This window comes from Varanus komodoensis, unplaced genomic scaffold, assembly GCF_004798865.1.
Source record: "Varanus komodoensis strain SLA01 unplaced genomic scaffold, ASM479886v1 scaffold1, whole genome shotgun sequence".
Taxonomy (NCBI): Eukaryota; Metazoa; Chordata; class Lepidosauria; order Squamata; family Varanidae; genus Varanus; species Varanus komodoensis.
Window position 1 is genome coordinate 91,531,346 of NW_025335268.1, and position 18,287 is coordinate 91,549,632.

General features: G+C 41.5%; 1 protein-coding gene across 1 annotated transcript in view; it reads right to left on the reverse strand.

The window, feature by feature from the left end:
* Positions 1-412: 412 nt before the first annotated feature.
* LOC123033366 (allantoinase, mitochondrial-like) overlaps positions 413-18,287 on the reverse strand; it is a 21,505-nt gene continuing 3,630 nt past the window's right edge. Inside the window, exons 3-12 of the mRNA XM_044449974.1 lie at positions 12,736-12,887; positions 11,502-11,616; positions 10,760-10,906; positions 9,516-9,561; positions 7,931-8,024; positions 7,199-7,385; positions 3,425-3,563; positions 2,115-2,287; positions 1,500-1,532; positions 413-663 (exon numbers count right to left, since the gene is read on the reverse strand). Of these exons, the coding sequence (XP_044305909.1) occupies positions 502-663; positions 1,500-1,532; positions 2,115-2,287; positions 3,425-3,563; positions 7,199-7,385; positions 7,931-8,024; positions 9,516-9,561; positions 10,760-10,906; positions 11,502-11,616; positions 12,736-12,887 (1,248 nt within the window). The 3' untranslated portion in view covers positions 413-501. The remainder of the gene's footprint in view (positions 664-1,499; positions 1,533-2,114; positions 2,288-3,424; positions 3,564-7,198; positions 7,386-7,930; positions 8,025-9,515; positions 9,562-10,759; positions 10,907-11,501; positions 11,617-12,735; positions 12,888-18,287) is intronic.

An 18,287-nucleotide genomic window follows, 5' to 3' on the forward strand; every position in this document is an offset into this window, starting at 1 on the left:
CACTTTGATGCTGGACTGAAAGTCATTTGGAAAGTCTTCATACCCTTTTGTGTAATGCTGTATTGCAAGCAGTGTGTTACACTAGATCTGATCATGAGATAATTCACAAAAGAAACATTTTGAGATGGAACAGCAAGAGCAAAGAAATCAGAGATCCTTCTGTGTTATCCACATCTTTATTAACCTCATTTACATTAGTAGACAGCAAGACAGAATTATGTTTGAACTTGGTGCCCATCCAAGATTATGACCTCTTTTGTTCTATTGTCACAAATTCTGTGCATATCAGCTGAAATTCAATGGTTGTGAGGCAACATCAGACATTTCTGCTTCTGTTCTCCTTTTGGTTCTACCATGAATGTGAAAGGTGTTATTCCTGTGTGCTTCTCATCCTCCTCTCTTCTTTCTAACCACTCACTTTGTACAATTCCTCTATCCAGACCCAAAGTGTCCCTGGTACTTTGACTTGGCTAGTAGGCTCCTTGTGTTCTCACTCCTCCATTAGTAGTATGGGGAAGAGACTCTTGTGGGTGTCCTTCTTTCAATCAGAAGCAAATCTCCTTTTGGCTTGGGTGCAAATTTCCCATTCATATAAACCAGCCTGCCACGTACAAGAGTTGCAAAGACCTTGCCACAGAGTTGAAAACCCAGATATGGGGTCAGCTAAAGTTGGAGAGAAAGAGAGAGAAAGTAACAATACTGAGAATATGAAACCCAACCTCCTTGGCCCCAAATGTAGTTTACGGTTCTGATCCATCTACAGCAGGTATTCTCTGGAAAGCAAGTCAAGGCAGTGGTTGCAGCACCATGGAAAGCTCCAAAGTGAGGCATTATAGAATTCCTCCATCCGCTTTAGTGCTTCGAACCTCCAGCCCACTTGAAGAATGTGAATCCTTAATCCTCTAGATTGAAGGGCAGTATTTATTTTTTCTGTGGTTTCCCACCTGGTCCACTTTCTTCATTATAGGGCAGGTGCAAAGGAGTTAGACTTACGGGATGCTCTTGACAAATCTTGCTCAGAGCAAGGCATCCAGTAGGATCCTGACTCCTGACCACTAGCTACAGGTTCAGTATCATGAACTCAGCTGGTGGTGCAGGAACCCCAAACATGGCCAGCCCATCCTCCTCTGACATTGAGCTCAAGGTTGGGTCCATGACACAGATTCATACCAGATGTGAATTTACACCTCTCTGCATGTGTATTTGTAATTCTGATACCTATTTGGGCCAGTGTATACATGAATTTGGATGGGCAAACTCTCTGACAAGCAGATGCTTTTAAGATTATGAAAGAACCAATTCATACAAAGAGAATTCTTGATATCCTTCCCTACCATACAAACTAAAACTGGAGATTTCCTGCCTAGCAGTAAAGCCTGCTCTAACTAGAGACCAAAAAGTTCAGTGAATTGTGCAGTAATTTTACAGGAAGTAGCCTGAGGAGGGGGTCAGTGGTGGGAACACTGGGAGAATAGAGAAAACACGAGCATTTCCCATACCTTATGCTTATGATGAATCATATCTTTATTCACCTAAGAGAAGAGAATACATATTAGTTTGGAAATGTTGTTGTGCATTGGAAATTTTTTCTCAAGCTAATATTCTTGTCTCTGTCTTACATCAAAAAGAATGCATCTCTTTCTAAGCTGACCCTTTCCTGGATCTGCTCAAACAAGTTATGAACTATGAGGTCCTTACAGATGAGGAGCTTTCTGTGCAATCACCCTGCCTCAATCATTGCAGTGCTCCCAGGCTCATAGATCACAAAAACTCAAAGAAAAGTTATACCTACACTATTGGTCATCCAAAGCCTGGTTCCATGGGCTGAGAATGATATATGTGAAGACTGTTCAGTTGTTAAGAAGCATAAACAGAGTCCAAAAGTGTTTGGCTGAAATAATTATGATTTTATATTGGAAACTTTCAAGAGTAAGTGATGGATTGGATTCCTCTATCATAAGTCTGGCATATTTAATTCTCCATTTGGTATGGTAATTTGCATATTTTCTAGAATGTTACTCTTTATTAAATTTATATCCTGCTTTCAGTCCTGTCCCAGGCCCCTAACATGATTCTCACAATAAAAAATTACCTATGTCTTCTTCCATCCTTACCTCAAACTCCTTTTCTGGATCCCAGATGACCAGGTCTGCATCCATCCCTGGACTAAGGGACCCCTTCTGGTCCTCCAGTCTGCTCAGAGTAGCAGGATTTTTGCACATCAATTGTACTAGATCATGGAAGGAGAACCCTTTGGATTTTGCAGAGGTCCAAAAAAGAGGAAGACCTGTGTGGCACAGTTAGGGGAAGATCATACTGTTGAGAAGGTTGTTCTTACCTGGTTCATTCCCACAGAAAATTACTTGACATGACTTAGAATTCATAGACTTGAAGATTTGGTAAAGATCTGTAAGAATCAAACAAACTGTTTTTCAAAATGATCCTGCATATATTGTTTGTGTTGCTTTCTTTTACTGGACATACTTGTCAGATTTCCCCCATTTTGTTCCTATGACAACACTGCCACCTTTCTTTGCAAGGACTGGAAATAAACTAAGAGCCGAAGCATATTTGGAGAACTGGACATCCTTGCAGATCATTAAAAACCATTTTAGTTATTTCTAATAAGGATAGTCATAAAACTGGAGGTAGCAAGCATGATCTTAGAAAAAGCATTCTGAATAGTCATTTTAAAATCAATAGTTTGATCTTAAATTAACTCTCCTGAGATGACCCTGCCAATGGAAGGTCTTCTTCCATTGGCAGATGGAACTGGGGCTCAACAGAAACTCCCCACTAGGAGAAGATGGCAGGGTGATCTTTGCTGATTCCTTCTTCTCTTGCAGCTTCCATGGCCATCTCACACACTATTCTGAAGGGTCCCCCAAGCTGCCAGGGAAGTTTTTAAGTGGCAATCAGGGCTGCGGGGAGAAAGAAGGCACTGAAAAATATTTTCCTCCTCCACCCATGGGATCATCCAGGTGATAGAATTTTGCTCCATGAAGCTCTGGATCCAATCCCAATAGTTACTTTAGTTTATGTGGTGAAAAGTAGTGTTGCATATTATCATTTAAATGAAGTGGGATGCTTTGGATCAGGTGTTGGGTATCACATCCTTTGGTGATGGGATCATAGCTCAAAGACAGAACACATGATTTGCCTACAGAAGCTCCCCTATTTTGGCATCTCCAGTAGCAAGATAGCAGCTGATGGGAAAGACCTTCCAGAGATGATGGAGAGCTGCTTCCCATCAGAGCAGATAAAACTGGGCTAGACAGACAAAGCATCTGACCTAGTGTAAGAAAGCAACCTTTAGTCTTCAGCCACAAGAATAATAATTTCCATTCTTAGGATCTGCTTAAGAGATGGAGAAAACAAAAAGAAATACCATAGACAATGATAGTGTAGCTGATAAACATTTTACCAAACTGTAGTGAGGAAATCCCTGCCTGAGCCTTGAGGAAATCTCCACTGTTCAAAACTTTTAAGTCTTGGCAACAAGGAGTATGGGCTGAGACAACCATGTCTATCTCTCCTTCTTGCAAAGCTGCCCACAGTTGTTCCTAGAGATATGAAAGAAGTAAAGGAACAGATTATGTCAAGGAAACATTTTCACAGATTTCTTGGAGCAACATGAAGTAACTAAACTCTTATGGTGTTAGTAAAGTCATCCAGGGCTCACTAATTCTCTGATATTCCTGCAAACAGAAAAGTAACACTAAGCTAACATTTCCTCCTAATGTACCAATGTTTCCTGTGTGACCTTTCAGTCCTAATATAGACCCTCCAATATCAACAGTGGCAGGGCTGCTGCTAATGGCTATTTTCATTGACTTGCTAAGGCAAAAAGGAATAAGCATGGACAGAGAACTGCTTCATGATCTTTATCTAGAAAGGGATATGGAGAGTGTGGGCAAGTTTAATCCTTCTGGTACTCTCAGCTACCAAATGCTTCTGGGCAATCTTAAGGAACTGAGAATAGGAGACACCACTTTGAAGTGATTCCATGCCTGCTTTTTGGGATAGTTCCAGAGGATGTTATGGGCTGATCAATGCCTTATCATCTGGAAATTATCTTAGGGATCCCGCAAAGCTCCAGCTTGTCCCTCATTTAATATCTATGTTCAGCAGCTGCCAGAGATTGTTCATCATACTGAAATGCAATACTATTAGTATGCTGGTGACACCCAACTCTAATTTTCTTTTTTATCAAATAAAGGAACAGCAATGGAATCCTTGAACCAGTGTTTTGCTGCTGTTATATGCTAGGGAAGTACTAATAATGAACTGAATCCAGACAAGAGTAAAGTTTTGATGGATGTTGCTTGCACTTGTGCACTTCAAGAACTTTTCTTTTTCTAGATGGAGCCATGCATCTCCCAGGCAAGCAACTCAGGTGTGCTTTAAGACTCAATTTTGCTCCTAGATGCCCAGCAGGCTATACTTTGATCAACTACATTTCAGACACCAATTGAAGGTTTTCCTCAACAACAAAGATATGGCAATTGCATATCTTGGTAGCTGTTTGAATAGATTACTGTGCTTCCTGTGGAACTGCTCTTGCAGTGCAGGATGCAGCTTCATGTCTACTGATGGTAGTGGGAATAAGAAGAATATATTATTGCTTGTATGTGCTATTACTTTTCAGGCCCAATGCAAGGTGCTGTTGTTATCTCTAAGGTCCTTCATGGTCTAGGCCACTATGCTTGTGCAAATGGATTTGCCTTATCTTCTATGAACCTCCTCATGATTAAAACCTAGTGGTAGAAAGAGCCATTATATGTGTGAGAGAGTGTGTATAAAACAATTAAGGCTTCAGTCTTAGTCAGTTTTACAAGAAAGTCAGTCCTATGGAACTAAATGGGACTTACTTTTGCATAATTATGCTTGAGCAAAACCAAAATGTAATAGTGTTTTGCTTGTATACAGAAGATTGAAGAGTTTGCAATCCTAGAACTAGATCATACCATAGCTTTTGATGCCCCTTACTGATTTTCTGTTTTCAGATCAAGATAAATATATCACCTACAAACCATTTTAGTTGCTATTGCAGCTTGCAAAATCCAACTTATATTTGTCCAAACAATTGCCCATAATGGTGATTATCTGATATAAAAATGCTTCAGTTTAGGCTTGTTGGCACACATTTCCTATTTACATGTTTAAATGACTCTGCATTTTTATCTGGCCAGTTTATTTTCACTCTGCAACAGTTGTTCAATTCACCATTTGCATTGTGTATTTAAGTCATGATGACCAGTGATTATAAACAATAATACTGACTTGACTGAGCCACTGTTTACCTATTTTTATTGTACATCACTTTGGTTACAATCAGTTAAGATGAATAAGAAGTACTAACAAATCATAAATGCTGAAGAGGCCACAAAGTACTGAACGACATAACCAACATGGAAAACCATGGCCTACCCTTGAATACCTAGGAAAGCCTTCTCAAATGGCCCTCTTTGCTTGGTGGACTACCAGACAGACAGTTCATGGTTAAAGGGAGACATGCCTGAAGCCACAGTGTAGTGTTGCGATTGCTGAAATGGTAGGCCTTGTTGCTGTTTCCAGTTGCTTTTTAAAAAAAGTTCAGTAACTCCATGCACACTTTCAGACTTCTCCATGTTTAAAAATAAATTGTGGTGATGCACAGCTATGTATGTGTGCAGTGAAAAATATCCTCTAGTCTTCACAAAAATATCATTGATGTCCAGGTCACAAATCTTTTCCCACAGCCTGCCTGAGCTCAGCTTAGAGCTGAAGGCTTCTGTTCCTACAACCTCCAAGCTGCTTCTTTTCAGATAGGAAGATTTTAACCAAAGATTTGGTGAGCAATATGTGTAATAGAATTTTGCTGATAATGCATCTGTCAATACTCTTAGATCTCCTGGCAATCCTGTAAGGCTATTTAGAGCAATTTGTTTTGGAGAGGTAATTTCATTGATTTTTGGTGGTTGATTTTCCACTCCTGGAGAGGCAGCCAGAGCAGTTTTTTCTTCACCAGCTGTGAGGAAGGAAAGCAGATCTCTGACTCCTCCTCCTGAGGTTGGAGAGCTGTCTCCAACCTTGGAAGGACTTTTCCAAGTTATCGTATGGTCTCTCGGATGCTTGCCCAGGGACCTGAAGATTGCTATCTGAGCACTGGGAAATAAATATTAGAAAATGTAATGTAAAGTGGTCTCCTTCTATTTGGTACAGTTTTGATACTGATAGAGTTTTAACTTGTTCTAATATTTTAGATTTAACTTATAACAGTCATGTAGATATATTTATAGACATGTATAATGTGAGAAATATACACACTATACAATTTAGCCTTTACTATTTTTAGTACTAATTAGATGTATTGCATTTGATGTATTTGCCTTTTATTTCTCCCTGATTCCTTTCCTTCTTTTTCATTGTGCTACTTCATAATGTTAAAAAAGGCAGCTCTATACCTGACTTGGCCTACAGGTAGGCAGGTTCTGTCCATCCCTCCATTACATTTTCTAAATGAGGCTATTCATCCTTGGTATCTACTTTCAGATTTGTCACAGAATTTAGATTTAGATGAACTTTCCTTTTCCTGATTTTCTGCTCCATAACCTATAGGTTATAACCTATGGCATAACAGAATAGTCAACATATAGCAGTGGAAAACAGTGTTTTCTTTTGCTTTCTTTAAATAATACTGCATCACAAGAACACACTAAAAATTCTGTTTAGAGCCAGAAGTGAAACTGAAGAGTCACAATGTCATCTAAACTGTGAGTAGGGAATGATGAGAGTACATTATTATCCATTCATTTCATTTCTATACTGCTCCATGGCAGAAGCTTTCTGGGCAGTTTACAATACATGCCTCATGTAGAAAAGTCTCATGTGTCTGAGCAGTGTTGCAAAGCAGGTGTGTACAGACTACCAGTTTAATAATCTTCTGTGTCTGATTAATCCAGAACAACCTACAATTACTGCAAACGTGCAACATCTGGTAATCACATACTGGCTTATTCCATCTTTCCCGCATTCCATTCTTACTAGTTTGTTTCATTCTTACCAACATTATCAACTATATCCTCTAAATAAACCCAGTGTTGTCCTGCATGTCCCCTCTCTCATCCCATCACTTCCGTTTTCTCTTTTTGTGTTTGTATATACCATCCTTGATTGTGTCTTTCCCGTAAACTTCCATTTCTATATGCTTTCCCACCTGGTTGTTTTTGTCCCTAATAGGAGGGCAGCATTTGTAGTAGGTGCCTCCTGGAGGAATACATTCAGATGTCAGGTTGAGGTAGTGGTGGGTCGTTTCTACAGTGATTGGTGCTCCCTTCTGACGAGCATCATTGATGATGGGCAAGGCTTGAGCAGAGGAGAGATTAATGATGTGACATGGTATCCTATTAGGTAGAAACCACAGGATAATCAGACATTTATTGACCGATCTCTCTCAACTTAGCTTAAATCCATGGATTCTGTGCCTGAAGGAAATTAGTTCTATGGAGACTGTGGCACTTGCTCAAGAGGAGGCAGATCTAAACAAATGTTCAAGAGGAAGTGCCATAATATATTATAGGGTATACCTACAAATGGAATGAATTTGTTGAAGAAAAAAATACATGTTTCCTTTCTTTTCAGAATACCTTCCCATAATATTATTTTTAAAATCTTCTGATATTTTGACCATGGGATGTGTATAATTAGTAGATCCTTTTGCAACAGCTATATGCATAACAGGTTTCCTAATCTGGGATTCTGCACTGTTTCCAAGCTTTAATTCAGTGGTCCAAGAACCCAGGGTGCCAATCCAGGCTGCCTCCCACATGTCTACAGTTTTCTTTCTAAAATTCATGCAATTGCAAATTTCATTAATAGAATCTCATCGGGTTTGAATTTCCCTTCTAACCTGACCATGGCACTTTGTTAAACAAGGTAGTTGTCTCACTTGTACTGAAGGCAAAGCTCAGCAATGGTGATGGCAGCCTCTATCTCCATGGTGTCAGGATGCGAATCCAAGAAAGTGTCATACTCTGTGCTGTCTGGGTGGGCAAGAGGAAAAACAAGGGATAAAGATACCCTCTTTATCCTATCAAATTTAGTACTGCGGTCATAAGGCAAAGCTAGGGAACCTTTGGCATGCAGGACAAATACAGGCCACCAGGGTCTCCACACCCCTCCACACCCCTGCTGCACCCCCTCCTTATGTGCCCTAAGAACAGGCTAGTGAAACAGGGATTTGGACTTTGGCCACTGGGCTCAGTGCCTGCCATAGGTTTTGAGAACCCTTGGATGAGGCCTCCCCACTCCATGACTTGACTTTCATCCCCACCATTGGCACCAGCTGCTCCTGATCCTTGCTAGCTCGCCAGGAAGACAGGCAGTAACGAAGCAAGTGGTGGGTTCTGCAGCTTCTCCTTCCTCGTCTTGGTCAGAGTGAGAGGTCAGTGAGGAAGCCAGCTGCAGTGGTGAAGAGGCGGGGCAACTCTTGAGGCTTCTGTTAGTGAGTCCTTGCTGGGGTGCAGGCTCTTGGCAGGCACCCCACTGTGCACTCCGTCACTCATTCACTGGTCTATCCAGCCTCCATTCTGGCTGCAGCGGGATCCTTTCCAGCTTGTGTAGACACCCATGGGGCTGGCAAGGTGAGGAGAGAATGCCCTGCTTCCACTGCGTGAAGTAGCTGATTGTGCTGGAGCAAGAGAGCCCTCCATTCCTGCTTGACTGCCCTGATGGGCTTCCATGTGAACTCAGCTCAAGCCAGCTGAATCAGCACTTGCCACTGCCTGTATTCTCTGGCAGCAGCAAACAGGAGCTGGGGAGGGGAACTGCCCTGAGCAAGCAGGCAGCACTGTCCATGTGCCAGAAGAGCTCTTTGCGATCTTCCTCAGCAGTCCACTGAAAAGTAAAGGTGTCGAGATGAGGCCCAGGGTATGGTACAGGCAGTGGCACTGCTCCCTCACTTAGCACTGGTAAGTCAGCAACAGCAGGAAGGGTGGTGAAGCCTTTGGAAACAGGGTGCACATGTGCACTCACATGTACACATGTGCAAACGTGGAATTTCCTTGTTGGCTTTAATTCCAGGGTTCCAGGAACTGTGGATGCTTTTAGCAAGGTTATTAAAAATGTTTGAGTGCATTAAAATACACACTGTTTTCTGAGGACAGGTGCTTACACCCCAGGAAAATTGTTCCCATTTCTTGTGCAACTCAAATCTTCTTTCATTGTATGTCATAAAGAAGAGGACAGCTGGAATATTTCAAAGGTTTCACTGTCTAGGGATTCTCCTTTCTTTGCTGTCTCCTGTGTTATCCACCCTTTCTCATTCACCCCTTTGATGGTATCTCCTCTGTTATCCTTCTCTTTGTTGGTACAAAATAAGCTCTAAGCTCTACAAACAATTAAGTGTACTAGAATACAAAGGAATGACCAGGAGGGTGGGATGGGGTGGTGGAGGAATTGCATCCAGGTCTCCTAGCAGGCACATTTGGTGGGGTAAAAGGAAAAGTACTGCCAAGAATGGTCATCATACATACCCTCCAGGACAGGCATTGGTTCATTTAGCTCCTGTTCTGCATGAAACTGAGGAGAGAGCCCCAAATAGAAATAATGTTTAGCATCAATTTTTAAAAGAGCTGCTACAAGGAGAGAACAATTCAACAATAATTCCCTTCCTTTAAAAAAATCTAAAGTTCATCTAAAGGATCACCACAAGATGTGATTTAAAGTGGAAAAATACTTTCTTGCACTGAGGGGAAAAATAATCCAAACTGCTGAGTTGATGATGATGATTTTGATGTTGTTAAATCGCATATATATCCCACCCTTTTTCCTTTTTGTGAGGAACCCAGGGCAACTTACATAGCTTTTTTTTCCTCACAACAATCCTGTGAGGCAGGTTTTGCTGAGAGTAAGTAACTGGGCTAAAGTCACCCCGTGAGCTTCCTGGTCAAGCAGAGACTAGAACTTGGATCTCCCAGGTCCCCAGTCCAAAACTCTCACCACCACACCACCCTGATCATTACAGCACCTCCCTTCTCTGGAATGTGCTCCTAGGAACAGGTTTACTCCACTATGATGCTGTATTCTGGAAGGCAGGCATGCACCAAAATGAAGGCAATAGCAGTACCACAAGTTATCACTAAATGTTGGGGCTGCTTCTTTCTCCTTTGCACATAATAGGTGACACCTCTATAGCAGAAAAAAATACAATATTAATAAACCAAGCAGCTAACTATTTACTACCGTTGCATGGCACTTCTAGATGAGGCCCTTATGGTGATGTCATCCTTCCTCATGGATGCTAAGCCAGAGATCCCAGTAACTTCACCTTCCAGCTATAGCCCTCCCATGTTTTCCCATTGCTTCTTTCATCTTTTCTCTTATGGCAGAAAATCAGTTAAGAAAAAAGACTGGACGGCTACAACATACCTCCAAGTATTAGTGCTAAGCCTTTTCTGTCTGGAGCAAGCCTTATCCTGGGGTTGCCCTTGATTATCCATGGAATTTTATGGGAGTTTCTGTTGTAACCCTCCTGGCTTTTTCCATTACTTTCCCCATCTTTTTTTTCTTTCCAGAAATAAACTAACAAATCCATTAAGAAAGAAAAGCTGGAGCAGCTGTCTGATTCTAAGTGCCCTTAGAATCAGCAGCCTGTGATGGGCACCTCATTTTGCCAAATGGTAGGACCAGCCCTGCAAAGAGAATTTCAAGAGAAACAACCACCACAGGTATTAAAGTGAAGGGTGTTGAGTGGAAGCCTAGAACCCCAGATCCTTACCAGGAGTACACAGTCTGTGTCTTGCAATTCATTCATTGCCATGTGTAAATCATGCAGACGCACATGGGCAAAACCTTCCACACCGGTGGTCATCAGGAAGCACTGAAATCCAGGAACACCAGCCTTCAGCATGGGCAAGAGCTCAGCCTACACAGACAGTACAAGGATAGTGATCAGAATTCCAGGGAGTGTGAGGCAAAGTTAACAAAACAGAAAGCATGTTAATGAGATGAGGGGAATGGCTAAAGTGCACGTTAAGTCCTGATCTCTTGCAATTCCTGCTAGATTTAGAGCAAAAGCAAGTGGGAGCATGGGCAAGTCCCCAGTCAGTCCTATATCTCTGAAGTAATCAGCTAAATCTTTCACCAGAGTGGCTCATATTAGAATGGAAGCACTTTATTTTGCAAGAGGGAACTGGACACCATAAATCAAATATTTGCGTGGAATTAACAGGAGCAGCCCAACTTCAGTGCTGCAGGGCGTAATTCCTGTTTTAAATGAGGGGTGCCAACATTTGTTCTGAACTTGGATATTTGTGTAAGATGCAGCAGGAGTGGAAAACTTCTAGCCTGTTGATTGGGTGCAGTTCACAGAAGTTTTGGTTCCAAACTCTAGCCTCCCCTCCAACCAATATAATGGGGCAGAATCTACCATCTGTTCACACTGAATGGATCATTCTACTTCTGGAATGCTCTGTGTTTCAGGCAAGTGAGCTGATGCAGTTGCATTGCTGTATACTAACCTGATTATCAGGTATTATGCCACCCCAAAAGGCAACATCTATATGACACTGCCCCTTAGCAGACTGGAGCTTTGTATCAAGGGCAGACAAGGTTGTTGTTGGAGGACAGGAGTACCTGCGTGACAGAGACATGAGAGGGGAAAATATTACCTGAAGAACATCCAAACTGTGCCCTGTCTCATAGCTAACCCAGTCTGTCTGCCAGCCTCGGAGCACATACACCTTGCTATACCCTGTATAGTAATAGCAAACTCATTCTCTGGGTCTGGATTCTTATATAGCCAAAATGCAGTACCCACGCACAAGAAGGGAGGTATCAGCAAGGTTTGCATAAAGATGGTGCACATAATTCTCCCTCCTCCTCACATTTTATCCTCATAACAAAAATGTACCTGCGAGGTAGTTTTGGCTGAAAGAGCAAGTGATGTGCTCCAAGGTCATCCACTAAAGCTTCATGGCAGAGCAGGAATTTCTAGACTAGCCTGAATATTTTTCTCTTTGTTAGCTCCCTTGAACAATCCGTAAAGATGTAGCATACATTTGATAAATGAAGGAATAATAACTATTACACCATATAGGCACTCAGTGTTAATGTTTAGTATATGCATGTGTGGTTTTAGGTGATATGCTATAGTTATATATAGATGTCATTCCAAGAAAAAGCCATGCATTTTTGGTGTGAAAATTGAATGTTCAACTGCATCCTTGGTTACCTGCTACAGCACCTGAATATGACCAGTAGCTGGCACTGTAGGACCATAGATGGCAGTTTGGGAATTATTTATGCACAGGGAGAGGGAGAGGGAGAGAGACGACGCCTAGTTTTTGTTTGTTTGTTTGTTGTTTAAGTAATGGATTCCAGAAATCTATAAGATAGGCCAGAAGAATACATAGTTAGGCAAAGTGAGTTCATGCAGCGATACAGAAAGCAACAAAAACAGTGGCTTCCATCCAGTGCACAATAAGACCAAGGATGCTCATTCAAAGAGAATCCCAGCCCTCTCTTCCCTGCTAAAGCCGTCCTTGGAAAGCCTCCTCGGAAATCACATGTGGGACAGGCGCCTCAGTGGGACCTAGGGAATTGGGGATAAGTGGGCAGAGGCAAATATGTACCCTGCCTATATTCATTTACGTTGTGGGTTTTAGGCGACAACAGTCAACTGAATCTCTTTGTGCATCTTGCACTAAAATAGGAAAACCCTTATTCCATCCCTCCACTCCTCTGGTTCCATACAAAGGCATATCGAGAATAGTGGTGATGCCTCCTGCAGCTGCAGCCTTTGTTGCTGATGCGAATCCTTCATGAGTTGGATGTCCAGGCTCACAGACATGCACATGAGGGTCTATTATCCCTGGCATGACCACAAGGTCTCCAGCATCCAGTATCTGTAAATAGAAGAGGTCATGAAACTTACAGGTCATTGCAGAACATTCTAAGGAGATTGCCTTCAAGCCTGCTTGACTGTCCTGTGTAAGCGCTTCTTTTATGAAAAGCTGGAGTTTAATTCCACACACCATTTAATAACTGAGCCTTTGAGGGTACAATAGAAAGCTTTAAAGAAGAATAGCACACCATTTAAAAGGATAAGAAACCAGATTTGCAGCCATAATTCAGTACAGAAAGAAAAAGGCTCTTAAACGAATTAATTCCACACTGGAATGGGACCCACAAGAGGTAATCTTTCTAAAAAATATAATTAATTGGATCATTTGGAATTAGTAAAACCACTACAGCAGGACTTTGGGCAGATGTTTAGGGTCTCCCACAACAGAATGAGCAGGAGTGCCCCTAAAAGTGGCATGGCAGATATTACCCTCTCAAGAGACTCCCCAGCCCAGCTGCGAGATCACTTGAAGTAAGTGAAGTAATACTCATTACCATCTAACGAGCTCCCCCATAAGATGGTAAGATTGGGTGCAGGAAAAGAGTAGGCATCAACACCATTAAGTTCAGACTGATACTTCTTGTTCACTCTGCTTAACAAGCATGTTGACAATAATTTGAAGGCTAAAAAGAAGGACTCATCAACGTTGATTAAAGCACAGTTTGAATCATTTCCACAGCTTATCCTTTGTAACAGACAGTACATAATCTGTCAGTTAGTAAACTGCCTTGTGTATGCTAGAAAAGTAGAACCTCTCTTTCCCAGATATCCTAAGATTGCATCACTACCATGCTGTGATGTATTCATCAAGTGGGATCTGGCAGCCACATCTCCAAGTTCACATACAATGCATACAAATTAAGTTGCAAATTATAACATGCCAATTTGTGGTGCAACTTTTCTCTTTTCTGCTGAAGTTCCTTTCATTGTGACTGAGGATGCTGCATTATTCTTAGACTCTCAGTCTCTTTGCTGTGTTGGAGTTTTCAGTAAGAAAACAGATTCTGATTTATGTTAACTGTAAGCAACTTTCTGCAGTGATCCAGTTTCCAGTAGGCAAAGAGGGAATGCCAGGCAATGGAAAGTAATGGATTCCTAATGTTTTTAGTAAATAACCTTTTTGTATGTGTGGATGAATTCAAGACATGGCAACTGTCTCCTGCCTACCTCCTAGAAATTCATTGCCTTTCAGTGACTCGGCTGCGTCTTATATCATTCCTAATTAATTTGTGTATTGCTTGTATTCAACTGTCATTGTGCATTCCCCAAGGACACTCTCATTTCCCGGGATTCATTAGTGTGCAAAACAGACCTCAGAGTCAGTTTCATGAGTTTACATCTTAAATAAAAAGGAAGGAGGTGGAAACAATAAAGAGCATATTTGTGCTATGCATTTGTTTCTTTTGCCACTTTAACTATAATTGCTTCTCCCAAAGGATATTGGAAACTGGAATTTGTTGAGATGCTGTGACTTTCGGATGAGACATTCTTAGCCCATCCTAAGTTGTGAACGTGCTATTTTAGAGTGTAACCTCATAGGGAGCCAATTGTAAACATCCATGGAGATGAGCAGATTCCTTGACCCATGTCGATCTGCTTCACCTGTAATGACAATCCTTCAGATCTAAATAAAGGGGTTCTTGGGGACATGTGGGCACACTGCCTACTTTAGAATACAAATCATTATAGTGTCCTTTAGTAGGTTTTGCAATGTGGCACGCAAACCCAAGTTGCTCAACTGTTTAGTACTTGAGGCTGTAAAAGAGCCTCAAGAGACATGGGGACAGATACTGAGTTAGAGGAAGGAGAAGTAGGAGAGCCCACTAACTTCTGATACCGTGGAAAGCGACAGTGAGCCTGTGTAAGTAATCTGAGAGTGGGCTGCCAGTTAAAGATGGCAAATCAACTGAGAAGATGTTCTGAGTGGTCGGCCCTAAAGCAAGGGGACCTACCTTAAAGGCAGGGTGTTAGCAATCTGTACTTGGGTGGGAGTAGAAGTCCTCCATTTGGAATCAAGCTGTTAACCATTGAGATCACACTAGTATTCCAACTAAACATGTTTCTTTTGCTACTGGTTTGGCAATGTGGTTAAGTTGTGCTTTAAAGCCAGCCTTCCTGGTTTCCATTACCATAATAAAGCTTTTAGTTAAACGTCTTTGTGTCTACTGCTGGTGGTGGTGAGGAAACAGCCCACTGGGAGATCAGCAGAACATCTAAGAGATGTCATTATACAAACACCAGTTCTTTGCACCTCAGGCCATCTATAACATAAGCATGATGGTCCAGCTTGTAGAGCCTTAAGAATTACTAAAATAATGTATGCAAATGTTTGTTTTAGTATAATTAGTGTACTAATTAGCATATAATACCTGAATAAAATGATGGAAGCTTCTCAATTAATCAGACTGAAATTGGGGTATAGATGCAGCCTAAGTATTAGGCATCACCTGTGATACCCAAAAATTATCCACAGAGCATTAAGAATCCACTGCAAACTTACAGTGGTTGGAAAGCCAAACTGTACTATGCCAGCATGACCCAACTTTACAGAGCCACCAGGATACTGGGGCAACAGGATGGCTCTGAGAAATATGAAATGTACAGGATACAAAGCAATATGTCATGTCTAAAATACTGGCTGCTATTCATAATACTGCAATTCATTGGCAGTGCGGCACACTGTGTTGCTTCAGCTACTGGCTGGACTATCTTCTGAAGCAGCAGTGCCAGAGGTAGGTTTCTTGGAAAATGCCTAAGAAGAATTTCCTACAAAAGACATTTCTGGAAAATGTGTTGCTGAGGGGTGCTTCCAGAAGAGACTTGTTGTACAATCGCCTTGCCTTATTTACACCCGTTTTTGGAGCGTGTGGGATGTGGGTGGGTCACCAATACAGTTTTCTATTTGTAACCTTCCTGTGTTTCCCCACAGCTTCTTCCATTTTTTTTCCTTACTGCATAAATAATTGTTGAGGAGGGAAAGACGTGCCTTTGATTGCTAGTGCTAGGAAATACCTATTTGGAAGTAAAAGACTTGGCATGAAAACTCCTCACCACTAAATTTAGGCGGGCTATTACAACCTTTTAGTTTTGCCAGGCCTTTAACCTGTCTTATAGTCTTACTGCGCAAATTGACTTATTTATTTATTTGATGGTCTTTTAATGTTCTCCATTTTTCATTTCTATTTTGTATGATTTTTATGTACTTAGTAACCTTGAAAGCACTTCTGGAATAAGTATAAACATAACAATAGAAATATAGATACAGACTTTGTGATATCTAACCCAGTAGGGGAGATAGTGCAGCAAGAGTGAAATATGATGAGGACCGCCCCAGGGTTCTCTTGTATACATACAGCATATGGCCTTCATTATTCAGCTGTTGACCACAACTCTGGTTTGAAGCCAGAATATATTTTCCTCTAGGAAAAGCATTTCCGGTTCATAATGGAGTACTGCCTACAGTGTCCTCTTTTATGTATTTATCTTTCTTCATTTATTGTACATTTTATACCATTTTTCTGCCAGGACACTCAGGTAGTTTATAATTTTTAAATATAGAAAGGAACATATGATACCTCCAAAATAATAAACTTAAAAAAACTAGAATATGGTTCTCTCGGGCTGGTTGAAGGGTTAGGGAGCTGATGGCCAAGCTCCCAGCCTGGGTGTCCCCTCTTCCGCCTTCCCTCAGGTCACACAGGTTCCCCCTATCCCATTGCTGTCCAAGAAGATGGTGGAGGGGTTGTCCCAACACTCTAATGTATGTTAGCCCATCCCAGCATTTCAATAACACTGGGGAGTTATATTTTCTTGTTCTAATATGAACTGATGAACTGAATTATAGGAGGTTCAGAGCAGAGAAAAAAAGACCTGTTTCCCGTATGACACCTACATAAGCTGAATGGCATGAGGCATGGTGACAGCCACCAATCAGATGACTTTGAAGGGGTTACATAAATTAATAGAGGGTAAGATTGTCAATGGCAAGCTATCATGGTGGCTATCACTGCCTCTGGGATCACAGGCAGTGGCCCTTTGAATACCAGTTCCTGGGAACAGCCATGAAAGAGGGCTATTCTGCTTTTTGGCTATCCTGGGCATCTGACTGGCCACCCTGGGAAACAGTACATGGGACTAGATAGGCCTGATCAAGCAGGGTGTATTTATTTGTTTGACTTATACCTTATCTTAAGCTGGGCTTTTCATACATGCTTACTGCTTCACACTGATGACTCAGATGCAGAGACTGTTCTTGTAAGAAAGCGCAATGGTAGTTTCCTCCAAAATTTAACCTATGAACTATGCAGTGAGAAAAACTCATGGGCTCTTCATGAACAATTCACAAACAGAAAGAAAGAGTCAATTATTAGCCAAGAAATATAGGCAACATAGTCAGCAGTAGGCACTGATAAAGGGTCACTGGCCAGGCAACTAAAAGTTCAGTGTGCAGGGTGAAAGGGATGAAAACCAGAATACTTTTCCATGTCCTGTGGAAATTCAGTTCATGACTCCTCACTTATGCTATGGCCATAGGGCCTCATTCTCCACTCAGTTACACTGAAGTCAATAGAGTCATGGCAGCATAAAACCTGTGTAACCGAGTGGAGAATTAGCCCCCAGGGATGCAATGTTTGGTGTCGGAATAGTTCTGTCCTGCAAGCTGCCCTATGTAAGCTTTCCAAATCCCAGCCACTGGGATTATCTTTTCCTTTCTTTTCCATAACCCTGAGAGCCGGTTCTCTGAAGGAGTGCCTTCTACTACGTCATCATGCCCCAATCCTTCATTCTCACTGGGTTCCCTTACAACTGAACATAATCAGATGAGAATTGAGCAGGAATCTTTGTTAGTCATAGCACCCCATATGTGGAATGCTTCTTCCAAAGAAGCTTGCTTTGCACCCACCTTGATCTCTCTTCAGTGCCACTGAAAGACTTTTATTTGCCCTGGCATTAAGGCTGGGCTTTTTAATGGCTTGCTGGGTTTGAAAGATTTACTGGATTTGCTGGTACTTGGCTGATGCTTCTATTATTTGCATTGATTTTATATTGATTGCTTTTCTTGTAAATAGCCCTGGCAACTTGCACTGAAAGGCAGCCTATATATTAAATAAATACATGCAGTTTTTTCTTGTTTTATTTATTTTCCACTTTTCTTCCTAGGAGCATACGATAGATCCATGGCTCCTTCCAAGTTAATTTTACAACAGCCCTGCAAAGTGCATTAGGCTGAGAGGTGTTGATGGGCAAAAGGCCCCTGAGTAACATTCATGTTAGAGCAGGAATTTTAACCTTCACTTTCTCCAACCTATTTCACACTCTTACCTTTATACTACAGTGGCTCCCACGTCCTATTTATCTATTCTTGTGCCAGTCATTAATGTATTGTTTAAAATAGCCTTCC